Source organism: Schistocerca piceifrons, chromosome 2 (assembly GCF_021461385.2).
Source record: "Schistocerca piceifrons isolate TAMUIC-IGC-003096 chromosome 2, iqSchPice1.1, whole genome shotgun sequence".
Lineage (NCBI taxonomy): Eukaryota > Metazoa > Arthropoda > Insecta > Orthoptera > Acrididae > Schistocerca > Schistocerca piceifrons.
In genome coordinates, this window is record NC_060139.1 from 967,419,393 (window position 1) to 967,446,992 (window position 27,600).

The following is a 27,600-nucleotide window of genomic DNA, read 5'->3' on the forward strand; positions in this document are numbered from 1 at the left end:
AGCATTTGGAGGGTGGAGCGGGTTGCGCGTGGTCGCGGCAGATAGAAATACTTTGGAGTGCCGACTTGTGCAATTGTCAGATTTCCGTGGCTTCCACAGTGAAGACGTAGTGTACGTTTACAAGTGAATATCTCGCGAGCTATGTTGTTGTTCATAACTAATTGCATGCAGTAGGAATCTATTGTTTCCCCGTTATTCAACTTATATTTTATTTAATTGATGGACTATCGACACCAATAAGTGTTTTGCAGAAATATACCACATTCTCAAAAGTACTTCTACTATCGTACTCATCATTTAAAGTCGTTAAAGTAGTACCTGCAGATTTTATTTAATTGCAATCTTTCATTTATAAATTTATATGTTACATTCATAATTCGCAATTTCCGAGTGATAGAAATCTTCGACCATTCGATTCATGTGTGTATTCTTATCGTATATTGTAGACTCAGCAGTATTTGGCTTGTGATGCGGCAACTACGTATCCCAGCCCCTAGACAACGAAACCAGCCAAAACTTATAATATTGCAACGCTGAATCGGAGAGTGCGTGGTCGTTTTGAAAGACCACAGTCTCCAATTAAGATGGTCATGAGTGTGTACCAAGTGTTGGACGTTGTAGTTTAGGGTAGGAGGAACCATAAATTTTCACTAGAATTCTTGCAATTCGAATCGGCAAAGAGTATATCCCAATTTCTTTTTCGTATCAAAACATGACGGAAGACTATTGTACAAAAAACACCATACTGCTTAATTTGCTTCAGTGCTTTATTTTTCGATCGAAAATTGGTGAAATCTGACACACCTTAACATGTAAGAAATACAGTATTTCAGTTAGCAGTATACTCTAAAGTCATACAGAAATAAGTGATGAAGTTCTCCAACAGTAATTAGTAACATTTATATGGTTTGCCCTTGGTCAATTTAAGCGATGATTGTCTTTAGCCTCGGTGTAATATGCAATATGCAGTGCGGCTGGTTCGATGCGACGGCTCTGGTGTACGTTGCCGCTTCACATACGATAATCATAGAGCTGAGATGTGCCATGTAGTTACTTTATTCGTCACTTGCAGGTGGCACCACACATCGTTTGCTGACTCGGTTACAGATCAATGGCTGTGAGCGTTGGTAGCAGATACGGTTTGTCATTTTTGCAAGACTCTCCTTCACCTAAACATACGACAGATGTGTTTTACATTTGCTGTAAATTACGAATACTAATCTCTTATCAAGATATACCTACAGAGGATAGGTAATAAGTTTATTAAATTTAACTTATCTTAGAAGACATTTTGGGGAAAAACAAATCCACATTCATAACATTTATGGATTTAGAAAAAAAGGTAAAGAAAGGTTACTGCCAGCTTGTGCAGAATACAGATGCAGTTACAGTAGTCAAAAGACAGGAAACAGAGGAAACAGGTAAGAAGGGAGTGGGACAGAGTTGTAGCTTATCAGCTGTGTTGTTCAATGTGCACATAGAGCAGGGAGTAAAGAAACTAAGGAGAAATTCGGAACAGGAATTAACTTTCAGGGAGAATAAGTGAAGACTTCAAAGTATCTCCTTAGCTTTGCAACTCTATCAAAGACAGCAGAGGACTCGAATGAACAAAATGTGTAATATTTTGAAAAGAAACTATGAGTTAGCTGCTGGTAAATCTTTTGGGGTGTGAGGTCGTGGGTCAAAAAACTCTTCTGTTCCTGACATTTCGTCCAAAACTGCGCTGTCTGAAGATGTCCAGGTCGTGGACCAAGAAACTCTTCTGTTCCTGACATTTCTCCAGAACTGCGCTGGCTGAAGATGTCCAGCGCAGTCTTGGACGAAACGTCAGGAACAGAAGAGTTTCTTGGCCCACGACCTCACAACCCGAAAGGTTTACCAGCAGCTATGTCATCCGGTCGTGAAAGCCTTCAAACGACAAGTTAACCTTAATAAAACAAAAGTAATTGAGTACTGTCGAATTAAGCGAAGTGAAATGAAGATACCACGATACAAAATGATAAAGTAAAAGTAGTGGTCGGGTTTCGTTATTTTGAAAGGGTACAGTACCGCCCGACATTGAAAATAGGTACAACATACTTCATTATTCTTGTCTGAAAAACATATTTTTTCTAATAATAACTCAATTTCAATTAATACAGCGAAGCTGGATACCAGTGTGGGAAAGAAGGACAATTTATTTATTTAATTGACCACATATGCACTCCCACAAAATAAATCCCTACATCCAGTTTGGTGAGATCTGTGAAATGAATGAATGTATGGTCGTCTGCTAACCGCAGATAGTGAATGTGAATATGTGATCATCTTTGAGACGATCCTTTGGCCACCTTTGGTGGAACCAAAGAGATGAAACTTACCGGAGCTTTGAGCGCCTGAAATGTGGCTCACCATTACGGTAGCATGGTCTTCCCCCACCTCGACAGAGGTGCGAGATGACCTGAAGAACGGCCATGTTTCAGCACTCTGCCGCTAGATCTAGTGTTGGTAAGACCTGTCTTAGGTGTGCGCTGTAAAGACAAAAGAGTGGAGACGTGGTATGCATGTGAAATACTTAAGAGTAGTTTAGTATAATAATTTCTCTATTTCAGGAACTTTTGTGGGGAGAATTAAATGTCAGGCAGGTAATATTAAGGGGATCGTAGTAATCTTCGGGAGTGACCAACGGTCACAATGAAACCACGTGTAGCAATAAGTTGAAATACTTCCGAGTGCTTAAGTTAAGCTGAATTACTAGCGTGTGTACTATAAGTTGGAAATATTTAAGAAATGGCGTGTGCAGGACTTGAAATTAGAGACGAGTACTTCCACGTGGTGAGTACTGTGTGAGTCTCAATCTGTGTATGAGACAAAGGATAAAGAGAAGTACTTGTCCATGGTATCAGTTGAGGACTCGCGTGTGTAATGAATATGTTCTTAATATTACTTTGCGTGTTATGTTTCCGTGTGACGCTTGATTTAAACTATAATACTCTGAGAGAGAAGCAAGGTGAGTCAGCCGTCTATCCAGCAACGCCACATGGCTTGCATTGCACAGGTAGATGTGCATATATCCTCCAGAGTTCATAGTAGGAAAGAAAAATTACGAGGTGGGGCAGTGTCGTGTGAAACTGGGATAAATACTAAATGAAGTGGGAAAGCTGAAAGTGATGTGATTATAATGTTGTGTCTATTCCTTGTGTTGTATTCCTTGTTGCAGTGTGGTGTATGTCATGTAATTTAAGCATGTGTGGTTTGCATGGGAGAGTAGCAAGGTAGTTTCAGAGGTAGTGGGTTATGCATGTTCCTTTTGTACCGCTCGGTCTGGAGGAAAGTTTCGTGATGATGGTTGTGAGAGTCGAAGTGTGAGATATAGAAAAAGATCCACCATCCTATCCAGAAAGTGCACTGTAGAGTTAAATAATTACGAGACCATAAGGTAGAGAATCACCAATGTAAAGCCATGCCCACTGGGCGGAATTTCTCATGTGTTATTGTTGTAGGTTATAGAATTTGTGTGTTTAGGTTATAGAATTTATCGGAATAAATAAGAGAGTGAAAATAAAAAGATTGGTGGCCTTTTCCTTCGAACTGTATCTTGTCATGATATCCAGAATTTATAATGTGTGCGCCATTCATATTCAGTGCGATGGCCACGTGTTGATCAAAGCCGTTAAATAAGAAAGAAAATGTGATATTGCCAGTGCGTAGTGAACAGTCATAGTTCTGTAAATTACTAATAGTCAGATGTACGTTTCCGTTGCGTAATATTCACACAGAAGAATAATTTGTAACTTAATTGTGAGTACTAGAGTTCATGTTACTCGATAAATAAGAATGAATCCACTCGCTTGGCAGACCACAGTATGAGCAAGGCATGTGGGTACCACAGTATGAGCAAGGCATGTGGGTGCCTCTCAATTTGAGTAGCAAAATAACTGACGACAGCAGATATAAAGAGAATATAAAATGAAGATTATCAAAATATTATGAAACTAAGCTATTGATGGTGCTTTGAATCAAATCCGGGAGAAAAGTGCATTATGCCCAGCTTGACTAAAAATAGGGATAGATAACAGAACATGTCCACAGGTAGCAACGGCTCTCTAGAAGAGCGTAGCGTTCCAAAGGATTGGAAAAGGGCACAGGTCATCCCCGTTTTCAAGAAGGGACGTCGAACACATGTGCAGAACTATAGACCTATATCTCTAAACGTTGATAAGTTGTAGTATTTTGGAACACGCATTATGTTCGAGTAGATTGACTTTTCTGGAGACTAGAAATCTACTCGGTAGGAATCAGCATGGGTTTCGAAAAAGACGATCGTGTGAAACCCAGCTCGCGCTATTCGTCCATGAGACTCAGAGGGCCATAGACACGGGTCACCAGGTAGATTCCGTGTTTCTTGACTTCCACAAGGCGTTTGATACAGTTCCCCACAGTCGTTTAATGAACAAAGTAAGAGCATATGGACTATCACACCAGTTGTGTGATTGGATTGAAGAGTTCCTAGATAACAGAAGGCAGCATGTCATTCTCAATGGAGAGAAGTCTTCCGAAGTAAGAGTGATTTCAGGTGTGCCGCAGGGGAGTGTCGTAGGACCGTTGCTATTCACAATATATATAAATGACCTGTGGATAACATCGGATGTTCATTGAGGCTTTTTGCGGATATTGCTGTAGCATATCGAGAGATTGTAACAGTGGAAAATTGTACTGAAATGCAGGAGGATCTGCAACGAATTGACGCATGGTGCAGGGAATGGCAATTGAATCTCAATGTAGACAAGTGTAATGTCCTGTGAATACATAGAAAGAAAGATCCTTTATCATTTATCTACAATATAGCAGGTCAGCAACTGGAAGCAGTTAATTCCATAAAGTATCTGGGAGTCGGCATTAGGAGTGATTTAAAATGGAATGACCATATAAAATTAATCGTCGGCAAAGTAGATGCCAGAGTGAGATTCATTGGAAGAATCCTAAGAAAATGCAATCCGAAAACAAAGGAAGTAGGTAACAGTACACTTGTTCGCCCACTGAGTATTGCTCACCGGTGTGGGATCCGTACCAGATGGGGTTGATAGAAGAGATAGAAAAGATCCAACGGAGAGCAGCGCGCTTCGTTACAGGATCATTTAGTAATAGCGAAAGCTTACGGAGATGACAGATAAACTCCAGTGGAAGACTCTGCAAGAGAGACGCTCAGTAGCTCGGTGCGGGCTTTTGATGAAGTTTCGAGAACATACCTTCACCGAGGAGTCAAGCAGTATATTGCTCCCTCCTACGTATATCTCGCGAAGAGACCCTGAGGATAAAATCAGAGAGATTAGAGCCCACACAGAGGCATCCCGACAATCTTTCTTTCCACGAATAATACGAGACTGGATTAGAAGGGAGAACCGATAGAGGTACTCAAAGTACCCTCCGCCACACACCGTCAGGTGGCTTGGGGGTATGGATGTAGTTGTAGATGTAAATGTAGAACTGACATCTGGCACCTGTACATAGCAATGTATGCATCTCTACATGCTTACATTCAGCATTCTGAAGGTTATACCGGTTATTAATGTACCAATATTTGCCGTTTACAATCGCTTATCTCGCACTTAACGTTAACTTGTGATCTTGCAATGAATCACTTATGCATGTTACATAGACAAATGTATTCCCAAAATTTCGTTGCTCTACATTTTTTTCCATCATTGTATATACACTGTAGGTTAATGTTATCTGCCCAACCTACATACTGTAGTTACCAGATATCAGTGTCTATATTTTAAATATTTTAACCCCCAACTCCCCTCTCCTGCTAAACCATACATTGCAATTTTCAGTTTTCAGTGTTGCTGTTACATATATGAATCCCTCTCCCCCCCCTCCCAGTCACTGACGCTCCCCCCCTTTCCTTCAGGACTCATGTCACATATTATGTATCTTATTCATTAGTTTACGTATACACACACACACACACACACACACACGTACGCGTGCGCGAAAAAAGCTGCAGGTTGTGCGTACTGACTGAAGGTGGATGGCATACGCACGCCACAACAAAACTGAAATATACCGTAACAGAATAAACACCTGAAATCTACCTGTAAAGCATATTGTAATAAGAACTTTTGAAGTATGTTCTGAAAACGTAAAAATAATTCTTGCTTAAAAACCAGTACTGTTTTTCACATGTTGTAGTATTAAAGGACTGTCACAAAGATACATAATTTTTAAATGTCAAAAAAATTGCAGTCTGACTTTAAGATACCTCCGCAAGAACCACATAGTGGTTGCATCTACGTGTACGCCTTACCTTTGCCTCAATGTCATCCACTTCCACTGTTTTCTTCGACTCTGACGTATCCATGACGTATACAACATTTCATTTGCATGAATGTGCATTTTTACTACACTCGTACGTCGTACGTTTTAAGAACTAACAAGCCTCAGTGGAGTCCTATGTGGGTGAACATGCCCATTTGCCCAAGGTGCTTTTTATCTGTATTTGGTGTTACTTTTGACAAACCTGTGTACAATGTGATGTATATTCTCCATCATAATGACGACATAGCAAGGAACACGATTTGTAACCAAAAATTTTTGAAGGTATGAAAATGTACAATTTCCATTTCCTTAAGTGTAATGTCAAATATAGATCCTTCCAAAAAAATGAACCCCAAACCGTAATCACAGAGATTTTAAGAATCACAGTACTGCCAAAACAGGGCCAGCCAAAACACTCCATACTCAAAACATTAGCAATAAAGACAGATACCAGTCACCATAGACAGGCTTAGAAAACAACACAGGAGCCATTCAAATGGCAACGTAAGTTAACATGGAACAGGGCCGGCCAGAAATTCTGCACGCGTGCGGTGCTGCTGCACATGTGCAACTTCCGGGTCACAGCGTGCACGCCGCAGCCGTCAACGTTCATGTAGTGCATGTTTCTACGCACAGATGTCGCCTTATCCACTTGCTGGGATATTCTGTACCGGCGTATTCTAGTGCTCTTTCCACAGCTTGCAAGCCAACCATGGGAAGGTATTTCACGTACTAAACATTTAAAATATTGTCACAGTCTACTCATTGAGACGTCTACTTTTATGTTAACAGTTTAACCCAGTAAAACAAGTAATACAGTTAACAACCGTGGGTTTTTATTAAGGCAGCTTGACTGACGGCACGTAAATACGCGTAATGTTTTTGATCTAGTATTTAAGAAAGAGAGCACTTAGCGACTTCCAACGAACCTTATTCATGATTTCAAATAACTTTAAACTAATGCAAGGTTTCCTATAACTAATTCTCGGTGCCCTCAGTTACACACACATAATTTCTGTCTCACTGGCCTCTGAACAGAATGATAACCGCAGACCTCTCGATGATCACCTTTTATTTCAATACGATTATTGCTATATCTTTCATCAGTTCCGTCTGAAATCTGCATAATAACCGACAATTAGATGAATGTTATGTTTTATCAACTTTAGCTGTCCGCCCCCGATAGCTGAGTGGTCAGCGTGACAGACTGTCAATCCTAAGGGCCCGGGTTCGATTCCCGGCTGGGTCGGAGATTTTCTCCGCTCAGGGACTGGGTGTTGTGTTGTCCTAATCATCATCATTTCATCCCCATCGACGCGCAGGTCGCCGAAGTGGCGTCAGATCGAAAGACCTGCACCAGGCGAACGGTCTACCAGACGGGAGGCCCTAGCCACACGACATTTCATTTTCATCAACTTTAGCTGAGCGTAGCCATTCACACATTAAAAAAATCCCTAAATGTATGTATACATTGGAACAATCGGCTTAATGACCAATTTCTCTGATAATAATGTAACATGGAGCAGAATGAGACAATAATGCACAGTTAGTAAACAATTTTTATTTATGAAAGGAATAAATCCAAACACGTTTATCACTGGTGATGAGAAATGATATAGTTAATATCGAGCACAAAAGCAAGGCTCATTGACAAACGCAAGCAGTTGCTAAGATTTTCATCACTTGTTCTTGATCGAAACCTTGATTTATTCATTTTCATCACCAAGAAAAATCTTTCACAAACATATGTCGATCCGAACATGGACATAACTCTCGCGGCTTATCGGTACAGGCGTGGAAATTCTTGTTGTGAAATATTTTCGTAGATTTCTTTTGTACTTCGCACTGCAAAGAATTTGTCCTTCAGTCTTGTATTGCACTGTAGGTCGACCAGTTCCGTCTGTAGATCATTTGGAGCATCTTCAACTGACGACGATAACGTTCGAGCAAAGAGGCGAATGACAGGAGACAAACTCCGTAATGTCCACGAGAAATGCAAGGTCTGATAACCAACAACGGTCTTCCAACATAGGTTCACTTTTTCCCTTCTCATGTGAGAATGTGACTATGACCAAACGTAAATCAAAAAATATTTTCAGCATTTTACCTCGATTGAGCCAGCATACTTCGGTATAGTGAGGTATGTCGCCGTACTCCGCTCCTAATTCCTCCAAGAATCGCCGAAACTGGCGATGCGTAAGCCCATGTGTCTTCAGATAGTTTACAGTACGCACAACAATTTGCATGACGTTTGCTAACGTTACTGATTTTGCACAAAGTGCCTCTCGATGCAGAATGCAGTGAATTCCGTACAACGTCTCGTCTGTGCGCCCTAACTTTTTGCACATCCGTGCTATGAGTCCTCTCTGATGTCCTTGCATGATGGTGCTCCATCTGTCGTCACTGAAACTAACCGATTCCAGTCCATACTGACACCATCAATCGCTTGCTCGACAGCTTGGAGTAAGTCCGCACCTGTCGTAGTCCCTTTCAAAGGTACTAAGTCCAAAACGTCCTCTGTTACACGAAGTGCGTTATCGGCACCTCGTATGTATATCACAACCTGGGCTGTATCTGTAAGATCTGTTGCTTCATCGAGCGCAACAGAGAAAGCAACAAAATCTTTAGCCTTATTTATTAGCTGCCTGTGCACATCGCGGGCCATAGCACTGATACGTCTTGTCATTGTTTGTTTGGATAGACTGATTTCTTGAAACCTGTTACCGTTCGTGGGACACACAAGTTCTTCAGCATCAATCAGACACCATTTCACAAACTGCCCTTCGGAAAAGAGTTTCCCAGATTGTGCAATTCTTAGTACGATTTTAGAACTTGCTCGCAGTAAAGATTTAGTGTGGTTGTCATTCTGGAAAGCTGAAAACAGTACACTGTACAGCGTACAGTAAAATAGACATAAATGTAACACAAGAAACTAAGAGTTCAAGAAGTATGAGTTACTTTGACGTACAGTAAAATCGAGTTGATGTGTCTCATCCATTTTCTTAAGGACATTTAATTTTGCTTGCCGTTCTTCACTGTTGAGTACACTACACTCGTCTTTGTGATGTGTATTGTAATGTCTTTCAATTGAAAACTTACGCTGGCCGCCTATTATTCGGCGGCACATCAAAAACTGTGAGTTTTCGCCAACGGCTACAAAAAAGAATTGCAGTTCCCAAACGACTGAGAACATAGATCTCCCGTCCTTTGCTTTTTCACAGTACCTGCCAATTCTCAGTACTTCTCTGTTAAGGTTACGGTTACCACGGGTAAACGAGACTGGGTATATTGCGCTCTTGCTTGTACCACATAAACAGGGAAGTGGAGCCGCCGCCGTTCATTTAGGACACATGTCTAATAACAGATGTCGCTGTCGTTCGCTGTCGCACACGTGCGCACATGTGCAGCACTTCCGCACGTCTGCACACTGTGCAGCGTTTGGCCGGCCCTGTAGCTAGTCAGTGATGAATAGAAAACATTTGTTCAGATAAAGAATGCAATTACCTTTAATGCTGTTAACAGCGAAATTTATAGGAGGACTGTCTGCCCCTGACACCGAAAAAGTTCATAGTGAGCCAAAAATACGATACACTAGGACTCCACTTCATACAAACTGAGTCGACACCGTCCTAAGGTACTATGCTGGTGGCATAGGTAGTTTCTACTTGAAACTTTTACTTTTTGAGTAAAAAATTTAAAAACACTGTTTTCGATTTTACTCGTGTTGTCCGCAGTTCAGTTTTTCTCATTCGATTTTGAGGAAACTAATCCACAAGAAAAATTGATTTTGTAGAGATTATACAGTGATGTGACAGCATGATAATGAATTGGTTTTCTTTTCGCAGTTGCCCGAATTATTGTAGTACTTCGAAATAAAGTAAGACATCGTGCATGTTGAGAAAAGTTTGCAATGAAAAATGCAGTCTCTGACCAGTTTACGTTTGGTACATTCTAGGGCATAAATTGCTACATAATTAATGTAGCTAACATATAGAAATTATTTTTGTCACTGAAAGGAGTGCATACCTTTTTCCAATCTCGCGTAAATTCGTGATACATTTTGATGTTTGGCTGCGATGAGTTACGGTACGCTACACTCAGAACTGTGGCTGCATGCTGCGCTGTGCAGAACTGCCTAGTGTTTAACTTGTTGATATGCTGCTGATATAAGTCGAAGCATTCACTCACATTTGTGCTTTCAAGTTGGAAAGATGTCTTGACCTCAACATTTCTTTCTGTGCCCATTACTTTCAACATGTTTGCACAGAGGACTGCCGAAGACGATATTTTTCGTCCAGCTTGTTGAAAAAAAAAAAAAAACCCTTACACAATGAAATCGTATTCGGAGGCAGAGGTAACCCACTTGGCATGGAGAAAGACAGCTATGGAAATGAAAGAAACAGGTAAGAACTTGCTATGTAATCCATACCATAGTTTTTAACTACTTGTGTTCGTTGTTGCAGTTTGTTATACAGTAATGAACCTAAGATTGTGCGATTATAGGATGTTAATTATATTCTAAAAATTAATTCATTCTAAACTGAAACGGTCGAGCCCTTATCTCAGGTTCTGAAAATATTAACTGCAGTTATAAAAACTGAGCAAGCACAGTTGCAGCAAATTTAAACATGCAGCTTGCATGGGGGCTTAATTAAATTTATATTTGATTGAAAATAGTTTTTAGTGTTTTAGTATGTCCGATTACCCAAGTCTCGTAATCGGTTGGCCCTGACTAGTATTATTACGCAATCTGACTGCAAAGAACAATGTAAGAAAATTTTCGTAAACACAGTTAATTAATTAAGACCCCAGCAACTATAAAAATCTACGAAACCAATGAGCACAAGAGTAACTGTTCTGTATGTGGGAGTGTGACTCAACGCCCACATCTGGCACGGTTCTTTTCCAACAAGACAAGAATTTTTAAATACCAACTATACTGACGTGACAAAAGAAATTTAGAAAAACTACAATTACGCAAAAAAATCACAATTACACTCTAATCCAAGAACACAAGCCAGATGCTTTGTTGACTGAACCTGTAGTGACACATTATTTCAGATACACAACTAATAAAGGAACATTATAAATTTTACCTTCATATATATTGACGAAATGCACTCATTACAATAATATCTGCTATCTCTCCCATCAAATAACTGCATAAGACATGAAACAACGCTCTTTACTACAACATCTCGCTCCAACTTCACGACAACCACGAGCTCTGCCCACGCACACACTGTCTCTATGAGTTCTTAACACACACTGTCCTCTCCGATGTCACAACAAACACTCTGCTACGATCTCTAAACACACACTGTCCTCTCCGATCTCTTTGGTAGCACTGACTGCTACGAACTCCCAACAACCACTGTGGAGGCGGCTTAATAGTACTCTTTGGCGCACTCTCTGGCGCAGTGGCACAGTGTAGCCACCTTTCATATGCCCCTCCTCCACAGGCCAGAATTTGATGGTATTTTTGCCAGCATTGGTGGTGAAAATACCACCAAATTCGTCCAGAAAAATACAGACAAAAATAAAAGATTATATTAATACCTAAATATCACATAATTAGTTAAAAATTTTGGCTTTGCACTGACCTTTTACTAACCTAATATATGAAATACAGTAAGCAATACAACTTCTTTTCATACATGTGACTTTACATAATAGTTTACACAATATACAAAAAATCAGTTTATACAAATGTTCACATATAATGCTTTCAATGATTAGTTATACAAAAAAAAAAAAAAAAATACTAACAGGTGACATCTTTTCAGTAGAAGCAGTCCATCAGTTGCACCCAGTAAAGTTTAGCAGGTACACCCAGCAACAAGTCACATTAATTCAGTAGAAGCAATCCATCAGAGGTACCCAGAAATGTTAAGCAGGTGTAGACACCAACAAGTGACATCATTTCAGTAGAAGTAGTTCATCAGTTGCACCCAGCAATGTTGAGCAGGTGCAGACAGCAACAAGTGACATTATTTCAGTAGAAACAGTTCCATCTGTGGCACCCAGTAAAGTTGCAGAGGTACACACAGCAACAAGTCACATTAGTTCAGTAGAAGCAATCAATCAGTTGCACCCAGCAATGTTGAGTAGGTGCAGACAGCAACAAGTGACATCATTTCAGTAGAAGCAGTCCATCAGAGGCACCCAGCAATGTTGAGTAGGTGCAGACACCAACAAGTGACTTCATTTCAGTAAAAACAGTTCATCAGTTGCACCCAGCAATGTTGAGCAGGTGCAAACAGCAACAAGTGACTTCATTTCAGTAGAAACAGTTCATCAGTTGCACCCAGCAATGTTGAGTGCAGGTGCAGACACCAACAAGTGACACAATTTCAGTAGGAGTAGTCCATCAGTTGCACCCAGCAATGTTGAGCAGGTGCAGACAGCAACAAGTGACATTATTTCAGTAGAAACAGTTCCATCTGTGGCACCCAGTAAAGTTGCAGAGGTACACACAGCAACAAGTCACATTAGTTCAGTAGAAGCAATCAATCAGTTGCACCCAGCAATGTTGAGTAGGTGCAGACAGCAACAAGTGACATCATTTCAGCAGAAGCAGTTCCATAAAATTCACTAGCACTGATCACACTGTTCATCAGAATTTATGAGCACAAATTAAACATGTCCTAGTGGCACCAATCATGTAGAAAAGGTACAAGTCACAGTCCGTAATTTTTTTAGAATCACTGATCACACAGTTCATCAGCAGAAATTGAACATGACTAAATGTCACACATCATGTTGAAAAGTGCAGGTAACAGTTCAGAATATTTATCTTCACTAATCAGACAGTTCAGGCATGAACAATAGTTTGAATGCACATACAAATGCTTTTACAGTAACATACAAATGCTTTTACAGTAACATACAAATCATAACAAACACACAAATGATGTCAGATAATTTTCATATTAACTATTACAAATACTCAAATATCAGAAAACCTATAATATTTATGGGTGTCAGTGCAAGCCACTACAAACAAATAAAATAATATTTAGGAGATAGGTGGGTAGGATTAGTAAAGGAAAACACACAGAACACACTCTTTCATCTTTCATTCACATTAAGTACTACTGTGTAACTGAATAGTGTTAATTGTGTAAATGTAATTCTGTCAAAATCTGATGTTCATCATGTGTATCAAGTAGTACTGGCAGCAATGTATAACAGTCAATAATAGTTAGTCAACGTCATAGTCATCATGTCAAGACCAATGTTTGCCAAGCCAGATCAAAATGTACTGTTGTTGAACAACTGTCAGTGAGCCAAGATATGCAATTACTTCCTCTCTCCAAAAAAAAGTATATACTGCTTAGTGATTTAACAAAGTGTGTGTATAGACTATCTTCCTTCTATTTTAGTGTTCTAGTCTGGTATCTTCATCCTCCTTGTTCCATAAGACCAACAAAAAAAAAAAATATGCTCCTCACTTACTTTACCTCTTATATACCAAAACTCCAATAATCATCAGCTTCACACAATCTCAATAATACCTCAATAATACCTCTTCAATACGTCTTATCATCAATATCATTTACCTTACCTCTTGTCCACAAAAACTCCAATAATCATTAACTTCATATACTCTCAATACCTATAATAATACGTCGATAAATATAAACCTCAGCACCAATATCATTTCACTTCCATAACAACTCTTTCCTCTAGTCAGTCTCCTCGAACAAGTACAGATAAAATCCTAATGCAACTTCAATTCAGCATCCCATACAATCCGAAGACACAGTGTCCACACACAACCTCTGTGTAATCCATCTGAGCCCAATTTTCTACTCATTATAAATTATAAGATACATTTTGGTTCCTTGTCCATCATTAAATAAAAGAAATGCATACCTGACCTCTAACAGACTTAGTTCGAATAACTCTCAGTAATTACGTACGATTACGGAGTGTGAATAATCATAATGTTTCACAGTGTGTACACCACTTCAAGAATTATGGCAGAAGCAAACATGTGGAGTATTTTTTGTGTCAAGTGTCACTTCCTATTTCAATTGCTCACGAAAATGCAGTGTGATACTGTCAATGGTCTAAACCTAGTTTTGGTCTGTCATGTCGTTAGCTTCCTTCCTATTAGCATAAATTTATACAGCTTCCATAAAACTTTAGCTCATGTGACTTCAATGACTTTCTTGTACTAATGTCGTTCGTCGAATTATAGCAGTTAATTTTTTTATCTTAAAAATATAAGGCACTGAGCGTAAGCAAAACTTGCAATAGCGAGTAAATATACCAGTAGAGAACAGAATGTCAACAAGTGTATGCAGCACAATTCTTACAACGAGGCTCTGCCAAGTGAACAATCTATAAATAATCCAATAGTGTGACCTAAACTCTATGTTCATACACAGTATATCAGCATTTCTATATTCTAAATTGAAGAGTAGTTATGGCAACAAAACAGAAATGTGTACATATGTAATCCATACGCATAGCAGTAAACATATATCTTACGTAATAAACAGGTCATTATCATCATATCAGCATAAGCAAATAAATGTTCACATGTCATCTTAATAAGTAAACATGAAGGCGCAAGCAGATAAATGACAAAGTACAACATACATACATAATCACAGTCAGCACAATTAATCAGATAACAATTATAATTTAAATAAATAAGCACAGCAGGCACATAATAGAAAAATATGACATCAGTGAAAAAGCAGTGCAGCCAAGCGATGCATAATATATACAAGTCACAACTCAGTTCATTAATCAATAATTGTCAAAATCAGTAAATGTACGCAAGCACGTCGCTTCACACGTAAATTCATAGAACATGAAATTAGCACAAAGTATGAATCACGTAATCGCGAGCAGCAACTTACGTCTAAAGTACGTACCTAAGTGGAAATTTGTTACCTGAAAATAAACTCAATTAATAGTTACCTTTTTTTTTTTTAGTTAATTAGTTTCTTCTTCGAAATTACATTCTTCCTGAAATTTTCTCGATAGTAGGTCGTCTTAACGTCGGACACGCACAGAATTTACCTGAAGGTCTTAAATACTTTATACACCGTATCCTGCAAAATACTGAATGTTAATAACACAATTCAACAAGTCCTTATAGCTTTGTACAGAATTTAGTCGGAGAAATTAGACTGTGTGTTTGTTTACGGCTGTCAGTGCATTCGCACTGAGCGCTCGATCAGCTGTGGGCGCGTGACGTAGGAAGCTATTGTTCGCGGTCAACGACTGCCTTGTGCGGCGCGCAGACTTGACTGTTGCTTTGAGTATGTGCCGCCGCCAAAACACAGCGCGGTATCCTTGTACTCTCCGCATGTTTACATCTAGCTGTTGGTTCCTCAAAAGTATGTCATTCCACAAAAATTTTGACGTTTGATATATGATGTATTCCTTTAGAGCGTCGAGATTTAAGAGTTTCTACTTCAACAGTGTTATCATGTATAATTTTGCGAATTCTGTATGGACCGTTATAAAGCAGAAAAAATTTGCGACATAAGCCTTTTCCTTTATGAGACAAACGGTGGGACTTAATTAATACCTTTTGACCAACTGAAAAAGTTTTTAAACGACCAGGACGTTTCGCTGATTACTCTCTTCTAGCAGCCGCAGATGCAATATTTTGCAGAGCCAAGTTGACAACTTCAGAATGCCGCAGTTTCCGTGAAGGCGGAAAAGGAATGATTTCAGATATGCGATTTGTCGGTGCTTTATTTTTTAATACCAATAGAGGTGGTAAGGAAGTTGAGTCATTAGGAAGTTCATTCAGAATGTTTTGAAAAATATGAAGATACTGATCCCAAGTTCTGTGATTCTGATGACAATAAAGACGGCACAATTTATTGATTTCCTTCATCCATCTCTCTGAAGCGTTAGATTGAGGGTGAAAAAGTGAAATAAAGATTGGTTTAATTTTACGACGCTGTAGAGTACGAAGCCAAATTTTAGAGCGAAACTGTGATCCATTATCTGATATAACCTTATCAACATGACCAACTTCTTTAAGAAAATGTTTGATGAAAGCGTTAGATACTGAACGAGCTGTTGCTTTGCGTAAAGGTGTGAAACACACATATTTTGACGTCAGTTCCACTGCTACGAAAATGTACGCAAAACCATTAGTAGAACGAACCACTGGACCAAACAAATCGACTGCAGCCATCTCCTTTAATTTCGCTGGAATGATGGGAAACAACGGTGCTCTGTGAGAAATCGTTGGAGGCTTAGCCATTTGACATAATTTACATTTGGCAAGAACAGATCGAATACGTTTTTCCATATTACTGAAGTAACAATTTTCTCGTAATTTGTGAAAGCATTTTCGGGGACCAAAGTGTGCATAACTGAGATGCGTATACCAAATCAATTTATTGACCCACTCATCGGGAATACAAACTAACCAAACGGAGTTGTCGACCGATTTTCGTTTAAAAAGAATGTCATTGCGAACTAGATAATGCTGTCTAATCGCCACACTTTCCTTTCTCCTCCACTTCTCCTTAATGTCCTTCCAGATTGGATCCTTATTTTGCTCCTTAGCGATATCCTGGAGCGAAGACGAAATAAAGTTCTCAAACGCAACACCTTGAATATACATCAAACAAAAATTGTTTTCCTTGCAGTCCTCTTCAGCACTTTGTTTCAAACCCATAGGTGCACGAGATAAAGCATCGGCAACAATATTAGAAGAACCCTGTATGTAAACAATACTAAAATCAAATTCCTGTAAGTACAACGCCCATCGTGACAATCTGCCATGAGTTAATTTTGTTGACATAAGAAATTCCAGAGCCCGATGATTGGTGTAAACCTTAGTATGTCTGCCAAACAAAAATGTGCGAAATTTTGTGAAAGCCCAAACAACAGCCAAAGCTTCAAGTTCCGTAATCGAATAATTCTTTTCGGATTTAGAGAGAACACGACTTCCAAATGCAATAGTCTTCTGTACTACAACGCCGTTTTCTTCTATCTCTTGAAATAAATGTGCACCTAGGCCTTTGTATGATGAGTCCGTCGCCAAACAAAATTCTTTTGATAAATCCGGATGTGAAAGAAGTGGAGCAGCAACTAAAGCATCACGAAGCTGTTCAAATTCTGACTGAGCTTCCTCATCCCAACACCAATTAGATTTCTTTCCGGATAGTTCACATAAACGAGGTGTGGCCAAATCGTCCAATCTAACAAAGCGTCTAAGAAAATTACAGACACCAAGGAAACTACGAACATCACGTTTTGTGGTAGGAACAGCATAATTACGAATAGCATCTAGTTTCTCTGGATCAGGAAGAATACCTTCTGTAGATATAATGTGACCGAGAAATTTCACCTGAGAACGACCAAATTCAGATTTTTCCAAGTTCACTGTCATGCCAACTTTTGCAAAGATACGTAATAATGAGTCCAAAATTTTGTTGTGTTCACTCCAAGAACGTTTAGCGATAAGAATGTCGTCAACATAAGAAGTAATATTGTCACGAAGACAAACAGGTAAAATTTCATTTAAGCTACGAATGAATGCTGCTGAAGATACTGTAAGTCCAAACGGTAATTTCCGAAATTGGTAACAGTTACCAAAGGCTAAAAAGGCGGTGTATTTTCTACAGTCGGGGTGGAGTTCTATTTGCCAAAAACTTGCGCGCATATCAATCGTAGATAAAACTTTAATTCCATGGAAATGTTGAAGAAGTTCCTCTAAATTTTGTGGGCGGTCAGTTTCAGGAATGATGATGTTATTTATCTGTCTGGAATCCAGAACCAAACGAATTGATCCATCCTTTTTAAGAACAACGTGTAATGGGCTAGTATAAGGACTGACTGCAGGCTCAATAATGCCCTGATCTAACATGTACTGAAGTTCATTCTTAACCTTGTCTCTGTAAGCCAAAGGAATAGCGTACGTTTTTCCGCGAAATGGTGTGTGTTCTTTTACTTTAAATAAATATTGTAAGCCGTGTATAGTTCCTGTGTGATGACTAAACACTGTAGCATGTGAAGTTAAAATGTGGTGCAGCTCTTCTCTTGCAACGTCATCTGGCACTTCAGCTTTCTTAACCTTCTCATTAATTAATTCTTCGCTATTAATTATATCATCCATCGCGTCTCTGTATCTATTGTCATTGTCATGAATAAACACATTGTCGTCATAATGCTCAACGAAAACATCAGAAGTAAGAAACCTTAAACATTTTGTATCTGACTCAGATCTTGTTAAACACTCGAAAAATTTTAAACATTTCGGCATTCCAGCAACAGTCAAATTTACACTTCCTTCTTTAAAGTTCAAAATTGCTTTATGTGCGTTAAGAAACTCCATACCTAATATAATTTGTGTACTGAGTAATGGAACAATAATAAAATTAGCAGAAAATTCGTATCCTTGACAAATGAAATTTAAATTGGTCTGTTGTCTGACCTCCACACTTTTTCCAGAAATCGCACCTCGAATTGTAGTTTTAGAAATAGGTAACACAGGACAGGCAATAGATCTTTCACATATACGAAAAACTGATTCACTAATGACATTCAGTGGGCTCCCAGAATCTAATACTGCAGTGAACTTATTCTTACCCACACATACTTCAATAACAGGGTGTAAAAATGCGTCTACATTATTTTCCTTTTCGTCTAATAAAATGTCTCTCATGTCTTCCAGGCGTACGTAGTGTAAAGTCGTAGTGTCATTACTTTCTGAACCGTCTATATTGCTGCCAGAAGCCGAAGCTACAAGTCATTGTCGATTGTTTGCGTCACGTCTTTGAGTATTCGCGTCATTTCGCGGATCCATTTCTACGATTTGCACTTGTCTCTCAGAAGTTCTGTCACGTGAAGGATGCCAATTAGGTCCTTCCTGTCTGTTAGATGCAAATTCTTGGCTGTGTCTGTTATTAAAATTTCTGTTTTCCTGTCTGTCTGCATAACTACTTCTTGTGTAATTTCGACTGTCATTTCTGAAATTATTGTTGTACCTACTACCCTGGTTATTTCTGTAGTAAGAATTTCTATTACTGTATGAATAATTTCTGTCTTGATAATACCGATTACTGTTTCCGTATGATTGATCATTCCGATACGAATTACCGTTGTTGTCTGTGTAATTTCTGTTAGAACGTCTGTTATTGTCATAGGGCTGGTATCTATTGTCCTGTCTGTTACGTCTATCGTTCTCAAAATTACCGCTATAACGTCCGTTCCGACCACTATCAATTTTCTCTGAAAATCTATTATAATTACTGTTACAGAAAAAGTTACAAGAGGTCCCGTCATCGTTGTCATACTCAAGTTCTTGCAACAAAGTCTTAAAGGTTTCGATGTCGTCCTTACATCTTCCAGCTAAAGCAATTTGTCTTATTGATTGTGGCAGCTTGGTTAAACAAATGCGAATTAATTCAGTCGGGCTATACGGGTTGGACAGGAACTGATTCTTTCGAATCATATCTTCAAAGTACTCTGCCGGCGTGCGGAACTCAGACTGTTTAAAATTACGCTGCATAATCAGACTATGTTTGACTCTGTCTTGTGTGTTTTCGGACCAATATGCCGATAGAAATGCATGATAAAAATCATTTAAATTATTGCAATCTCTAATGAGTGCGCGCATCCGCGTCGCCGGTTCGTTTTCTAAATATCCACACATGAATTCTAGTTTGTGACTTAGTGGCCAATTTGGTGGAAGTGCGTACATAAATTGATCTAGCCATGCACATGGATGTATGTCATTCTTAGAATTGCGGAAGATCTTAAATTTCCGGACAGTCAAAAAGTGTTTATAATCAAAGTTTTCGCCTCGTGGCGACAAAGACCTACCGCGTCTGTCCCAGTCCGAATGTCGATTATTGTAAAGTTCGCGCGCCTGGCGCTCTCTTGTTGCATCCCGTAAATGAAACAAATTATTTTCTTCAAACCCCTCTGCTGTCTGTGATTCGAAATTTCTTCTGCTGTCTTTTCCTACAATTTCGCCTTCGATCTGTTTGACTTGCTTTCGTAATGCCTCAACTTCCCTTTTAACGCGTTCATTAAATTTTCCCTGATTTTCAACATGCTTATTTATGTTCTGGTATTCTTCGGTTTCTGCAAATGGCAATGGAGCCGTATCATCTGAATCTCTGTCCCCATGTAAACTAAGATTTGTCAATTTATCTGAAATTTCCTCAACTCTTTCCGATAAGTCACCTAATTGTTCTTTCTGTTTATTTACGTCTTCCGTAAGTGTCGCGACTCGGGTTTCAGTATTGTCACATTTGGTAGCTAGCTGTTCATGTTGTTGTGTTAGGTTATTTAATCTGTCATTTGGTACGGATCCTTCGATTCTCTCAAATATTTCTTCCTTATCCTTTGCACGTTGTAAATTTAACTCTGAAAAATTCTGTACTATCACGCGATCTCTTTCTTCCTGTTCTCTATCCTGTTCCCTTTGTCTGATTTCTACTGCAATTAATCTATTATTGTGAGAATTCAGAATCGGTTGTACTTCTTCCCTGATTTCTTTCTTTAATTCATCTTTCATATTTTTGAAACATGTCCCTATTCGTGAATCTATCCGTGTTTCCAAAGTTCCCATCTCTGTTTTAAATTCAGATCCTAACCGAGTTTCCATTGTTCCCATCTCAGTTTTAATTGTTCCTATCTCTGTTTTAAATTCAGATCGAAACTGCTCCATTGTTCCCCTATCTGTTTCTAATTCAGCTCGTAAAGTTCCAATCTCTGTTTTTAATTCAGATCGTAACTGTGATCCCAAATTTAATATTGCACTCATCAACTGCTCCGTACTAACTTTTCCGAAATTCCTTTCACCCCTAACATTTCCCACAAAACTAACTTCCTTCTGCATAGCCATAAAGCTATCTGTGTTCGATACTATTTCAGGATCTTCTATCGCTAATCTCGTATTCTGTGAATTTTCTGGTTGAGAAAAATTTTGAAATGGTTCTGGACTATTTTCCCGACTTATTACATTGTTTTCAACTCCATCATCCACCATACTGTTTTCCTGTGTTGGCGAGTTCGCCATGTCAACAATTTCGTTATTCTCACTATTCATCATTTTTGCCTTTTTCATTGATCGCGTAATCATTTACAAAATATACGAAAGATTCGTCACTGTACGAAAATTACACACAATGACTCTTTATCTCCAACAATACTATTCACATGAAATGTCTCCCTCAGACACGATCAATCGAACAATTGAAATAATTGCACTAATTTGTCAAACGCGTATACAAGGCAATAAAAATTAAATTTTGAAAAATACCATTAAAAGAATGCCAATTACCAAATCTACACACTCAATACAGACTACAATCACTAAACTCAAAATTACTACAACAATACTACAGTCTACAATTTTCACAATCAGAAAAATTACAAGGGACGATCCGAAGCAGCGGTCGCCACGTGCATGGGGGCTTAATTAAATTTATATTTGATTGAAAATAGTTTTTAGTGTTTTAGTATGTCCGATTACGCAAGTCTCGTAATCGGTTGGCCCTGACTAGTATTATTACGCAATCTGACTGCAAAGAACAATGTAAGAAAATTTTCGTAAACACAGTTAATTAATTAAGACCCCAGCAACTATAAAAATCTACGAAACCAATGAGCACAAGAGTAACTGTTCTGTATGTGGGAGTGTGACTCAACGCCCACATCTGGCACGGTTCTTTTCCAACAAGACAAGAATTTTTAAATACCAACTATACTGACGTGACAAAAGAAATTTAGAAAAACTACAATTACGCAAAAAAATCACAATTACACTCTAATCCAAGAACACAAGCCAGATGCTTTGTTGACTGAACCTGTAGTGACACATTATTTCAGATACACAACTAATAAAGGAACATTATAAATTTTACCTTCACATATATTGACGAAATGCACTCATTACAATAATATCTGCTATCTCTCCCATCAAATAACTGCATAAGACATGAAACAACGCTCTTTACTACAACATCTCGCTCCAACTTCACGACAACCACGAGCTCTGCCCACGCACACACTGTCTCTATGAGTTCTTAACACACACTGTCCTCTCCGATGTCACAACAAACACTCTGCTACGATCTCTAAACACACACTGTCCTCTCCGATCTCTTTGGTAGCACTGACTGCTACGAACTCCCAACAACCACTGTGGAGGCGGCTTAATAGTACTCTTTGGCGCACTCTCTGGCGCAGTGGCACAGTGTAGCCACCTTTCAAGCTTCGAATAAAATTTGTCTACAGTCTAGAAACCACATTATTTTGCCCCCATATCTTCAATTTCTTCGTCTGTACATAAAGGGCTCTCCCTCTTTGGGGCGTACACATACCTTCACTTAAGAAAAATGAAGATATCACGGAAATCTTAATGCATCGCTGTCTACCACTTACCCTCAGGAAATGGAAAGTTATCAAACCTCAGAAGAAACAAGTGATGTTGTTGAATGTGATATGATAACACAACCAGCTGCTTCCCATTCCCCTCCCCCCCCCCTCTCAGGAAAAAAGAAGAAAATCTCAAGGTACCAAGGGTGATACCGGGAAAGGAGCTGGAGACTAGCTGGAAATAAAAAAAATGGATGAAATGAAAAGACAGCTGGAGTCACCAGCTGGCGACGCTGACTGGATGTTTTTTCAGTTCTTGCTCCTTGATTTCAAGAAACCTAGCGACAGGTATAGAAGAGCTCTAAAGTCAAAATTCCTATTGTATTGTATTGTATGTTAACCGGAGACCTAGAAACGACGGAGAGGCTCCGTCCCCGCCGTAACCGCAGTGGTCCACAACCCCACGACGACTACCGCAGTCCGCTTCACCCCTCCGCCGCCCTACACCGAAGCCAGGGTTATTGTGCGGTTCGGCCCCCGGTGGACCCCCCAGGGAACGTCTCACACCAGACGAGTGTAACCCCTATGTTTGCGTTGTAGAGTAATGGTGGTGTACGCGTACGTGGAGAACTTGTTTGCGCAGCAATCGCCGACATAGTGTAACTGAGGCGGAATAAGGGGAACCAGCCCGCATTCGCCGAGGCAGATGGAAAACCGCCTAAAAACCATCCACAGACTGGCCGGTTCACCGGACCTCGACACAGATCCGCCGGGCGGATTCGTGCCAGGGACCAGGCGCTCCTTCCCGCCCGGAAACCTGTGCGTTAAACCGCACGGCCAACCGGGCGGGCAAAATTCCAGTTACTTTTCAATGAACACTGGATCAAACCGAGAAGGAGATGTTGGAATATTCTTCTTCACCATGGGATTCTTTCATTTCCAACACACTAACTGTCCCTACACGAGTTCATCAGCCATTGCTAGAAATCGATGGTTACTGATCTAACATCAAATATGGTAACATTTCTTGTGAATAGGTCTAAAACTAAATCACATTCTGTCTTAAGATGCTGAGCAGTTGTAGCTTTTTAACTCGTAAATGTTATTTATATCTGCACTTCACTGAATAAAGTGCTACAGTAGATGGCCTTACTAAAAATAAACTTTTGATGGTGGCATTATAACGTAATTTTAACATTTTCACCAACCTAATTCTCAGCAGGAGAAATGGTAAGCGGAAAATCTGTGTCTCCCTTTTCCAGAGTAACTGATACTAGTGACTCCAAGATGTGGAAACCATTTGGACTCGTGGAATTTGCGTTCGTGTCGAGAGAGCTGAGAAAAGAAGCACAGCTGAACTATGTTCGATATTAACAGCGTTGTATCGGTGCATCCAGCACTCCCTTTGTTTTTCAGTTTTTTGAGTGTTGAATAATAAACCGCAATAATGTCCTCTTCAGAAGAGATCATGACTACAACTGAGCCAGAAATGTGATTTGTGATGTCTTGTTGCTTGTTGCAATACAGGTCACATCACATATCATATCCCATTTCCTGTCAAGTTAATGGGAACATCTGCAATCGTCATGTAACGTGATCCTTATCATTACTATGTGCGCCGGCCGAAGTGGCCGTGCGGTTAAAGGCGCTGCAGTCTGGAACCGCAAGACCGCTACGGTCGCAGGTTCGAATCCTGCCTCGGGCATGGATGTTTGTGATGTCCTTAGGTTAGTTAGGTTTAACTAGTTCTAAGTTCTAGGGGACTAATGACCTCAGCAGTTGAGTCCCATAGTGCTCAGAGCCATTTGAACCATTACTATGTGTCTTATCGCATATTGTATCATCTCAGTGGGAACCATGCATGACTACTAACCATCACAGCTGCCTGTGGAAGCATTTTCGACGATCAATTTCTGCAGTTGGACTGTGAGATAACTACACACACTACCTTGAATGGGAATTTGGCTGAATTTAGTCACATGAACGACTTATTTTCTGATATGTCCTGGTGCACAGTTCGCTTTCTCGTGTAATAGGGATAAGCAGTTTAAACACTGTAAAGGGACGTATGTGCCCCAATCTTGTCTATCATTTGCAGAACAGATAAAGTGGAGCTTCAACTCCATTTTGATAGTGCAACACTTTGGACCTAAAATATTGTTTCAAACACTGAACACTTGATGATGATTATTAGTGTTTTAGGGCGCACAACAACGAGGTTATCAGCGCCCGTTCCCAAAAGTTGAATTCAGAGCCGAATTGTGAGAGAATTGGTATTGTTCAAATTGCAAGATTGGACACAGCACATCAAAACAGGGAGATAAAACTAAAAATAAAATAGCAGTACAAACAGGTAAAAATAATTAACGGTGGCTGAGTGACCACTTACAAATAATGGGTGACCAAACCACTGGACAGCACATTAAGACTTCAATCCCAATATTTTGGGAAGAAGGCCAGACATCACACAAAAACGTAAAACTCTAGCGACACTCTCCTCATTATTAGTTAAAAGAGAGGGTAGGTCTGGTGGGAAACTGAAATCTTCCCTCAAACCCGCATATAAAACACACTCAGTTAAAATATTTCGTATCGACAGCTGTGTCCCACATGTCTGACACGTTGGTGGCTCCTCACGACGTAACAGAAAACCATGTGTCAAAGGACAATGGCCTATTCTAAGCCGTGTAAGGGCTACTTCCTCAGCTCGTCGTTGTCGGAAGGAGGTGAGCCACGGTCGGACAGAATCCTTCACCGCTCGCAACTTATTATCCCTCACGTCCAGCCACTGAGCCTCCCACCAACGCATGACCTTCCGAGTCACGAAAGACGTTATTGCCTGCAGGGGGATGGAACAGCGAGCAGGAGGTGGGATGGAGCAAGCCTCCTTGGCAGCCGCATCTGCAAGTTCATTTCCAGGAATCCCTATGTGCCCTGGAACCCAGCAGAAAATTACATCCTTATCCTGCTGTTGCAAGAGCAGGAGTGCGTCCTGCACCTCTTGCACCATCCGATCTGCTGGGTACATCTGTTCAAGAGCGTGTAGAGCACTTTGGGAATCGGAGCATATGATGAATTTCGTGCCACGATGTCGGCGCATATGCTCTAATGCTTGCAGAATGGCAAACAGTTCTGCATAGTAAACTGAGAACTGCTCTGGGAGCCCTATCCGATGGACAGCATCGGGAAACACAGCAGAACAGCCCATAAAATCCCCCTGTTTAGACCCATCCGTGTAAACAGTAATAAAATCTGAATGGCGTTCCAAAATCTCAGTAAGTTTAATTTTAAAAAGGTGGTCCGGGGTACAATACTTCCTGTAAGCAGCCAGATCAAGAAGTAATCTTGGCCTATGTAGTCGCCAGGGAGATCCCCTACTCCATCCCTGGTGGAGTACCTTAATGCCCTCCAGGTGTGCTGACTCGAGACTCTCCTTTGCACGCTGAACACTTAATAAACTCTGCCAAGTGGCTATGTATTAAGAACACTGTTCGACATGGGTTATATTTCTGATATTAAAGTATGTGCTTCTAGACCATTTTACCGCGGGAAATTCAAATATGTAAACAAAATATCGTTGTCAGGGATACTTTTTATGTAATATGTATATATATGTATATTCACAATTCATGGCAAACACAGAGACGTTATAGAGAAATACGGGCATGTTGCCGCATCCAGTAGTAATAGAACATGATAATTTCTTGTGCAACAGCAGGTGGGAAGAATCAGACATCATTAGGTTATCACTCGCCACACCTATGTCATTAAGACCACCTGAAACATCTCATTAACTCGAACGGCGACAGCCGGTCGCTGCCTCGGCAGTGAAGATTCACGCCTCCTAGGGACAGGTGCATCGAGTTAAGGCTGCGTTCACACTGCCGGCCGGGCCGAGCCGAGCCTGGCTGGGCCGCCGCCCGCTTCGATATCAAACACATGGTTTTGAATTGCGGTGTTCACACTGGCGGCCGGGCCGCGCCGACACGGCGTGAGCCTCCCGGAGCCGAGCCGGCGAAATCCCGAGTGTTTAATATTGCCGGCGCGAGCCGACCGCAGGCGCGAGCCTGTGGAGCAGCACTACAGCTTCTGCAGTACACGCATCACACGTCTCCCTTCTGCTTTCTTCACAAGTGTGACTGCACACGTCTTTTATTTTAAGATGTTACCTCACATTTCACAGTCAGTGAGAAAAAATTACGTTTATTATGATGATACATGCGAAATTACTTTTATTTCATTTATTTAATCTACCGTATTTACATGCATTTACAACAATAGCTTGCCAGCAATCGCGGCATTGCCGCCACTGAATAGTTCGCATTTACTTGTAAACGGAGACAGATATGAGTGTCACTGAGGGACGGAAATGTGTCCCTACCAGATGATAATGCATTGTAAAGTCATGCTGTGGCAGTTCCTTATCAGTGGAGATAAAACCACTGAGTCAAAGGGCATTATCTCAAAACTCTTCGCCTATCAATCTGTCTATCTTACAAGGTAATGAAAAGAATTCTGTGAGGTCATCAGTGGCACCACATGATGAACCATCACCACTGCCAAGCGCTGCATCATGAAGAAAAAAGAAGAAAAAAGTTGGAAAATTCTGAAGGAGTATTTCTGCGATTCTTCGTTGAAGGCACAGCAAGACATTACCCAAAATGACGAAGCTAATTACTTCCCAATGATTCTCAGGAGTCCCATAAACTCTCTTCCCCTCAGAGGTTAGCGTTTGTGAAATTTAAAATACAAAAGTATGACTACAATTAACTGGAGGTAGCGAATGCTGTACAAAGTTCTACTGCAAACCAAAAAGTGTCTACTAACGAATCTTACCTTATCGTTATACACAATTTTTCTTCTGCTGTTATACTTCTGCGAAAATTTGTGTTCTGTTTAGAAATTTTGTCTTGAATGTTCTGCAGCACATACTGAAATGTATTATGATTCATTCTGTAATCTGAATAAAATTTTTCAGGA

At 40.0% G+C, this 27,600-nt stretch overlaps 1 protein-coding gene across 1 annotated transcript in view; it reads right to left on the minus strand.

The window, feature by feature from the left end:
• Positions 1 to 810: 810 nt before the first annotated feature.
• The window catches only part of LOC124777728, a 65,700-nt gene continuing 38,910 nt past the window's right edge, over positions 811 to 27,600 (minus strand). The window contains exon 3 of the mRNA XM_047253226.1: positions 811 to 1,169. Within this exon, the coding sequence (XP_047109182.1) occupies positions 1,102 to 1,169 (68 nt within the window). The 3' untranslated portion in view covers positions 811 to 1,101. The remainder of the gene's footprint in view (positions 1,170 to 27,600) is intronic.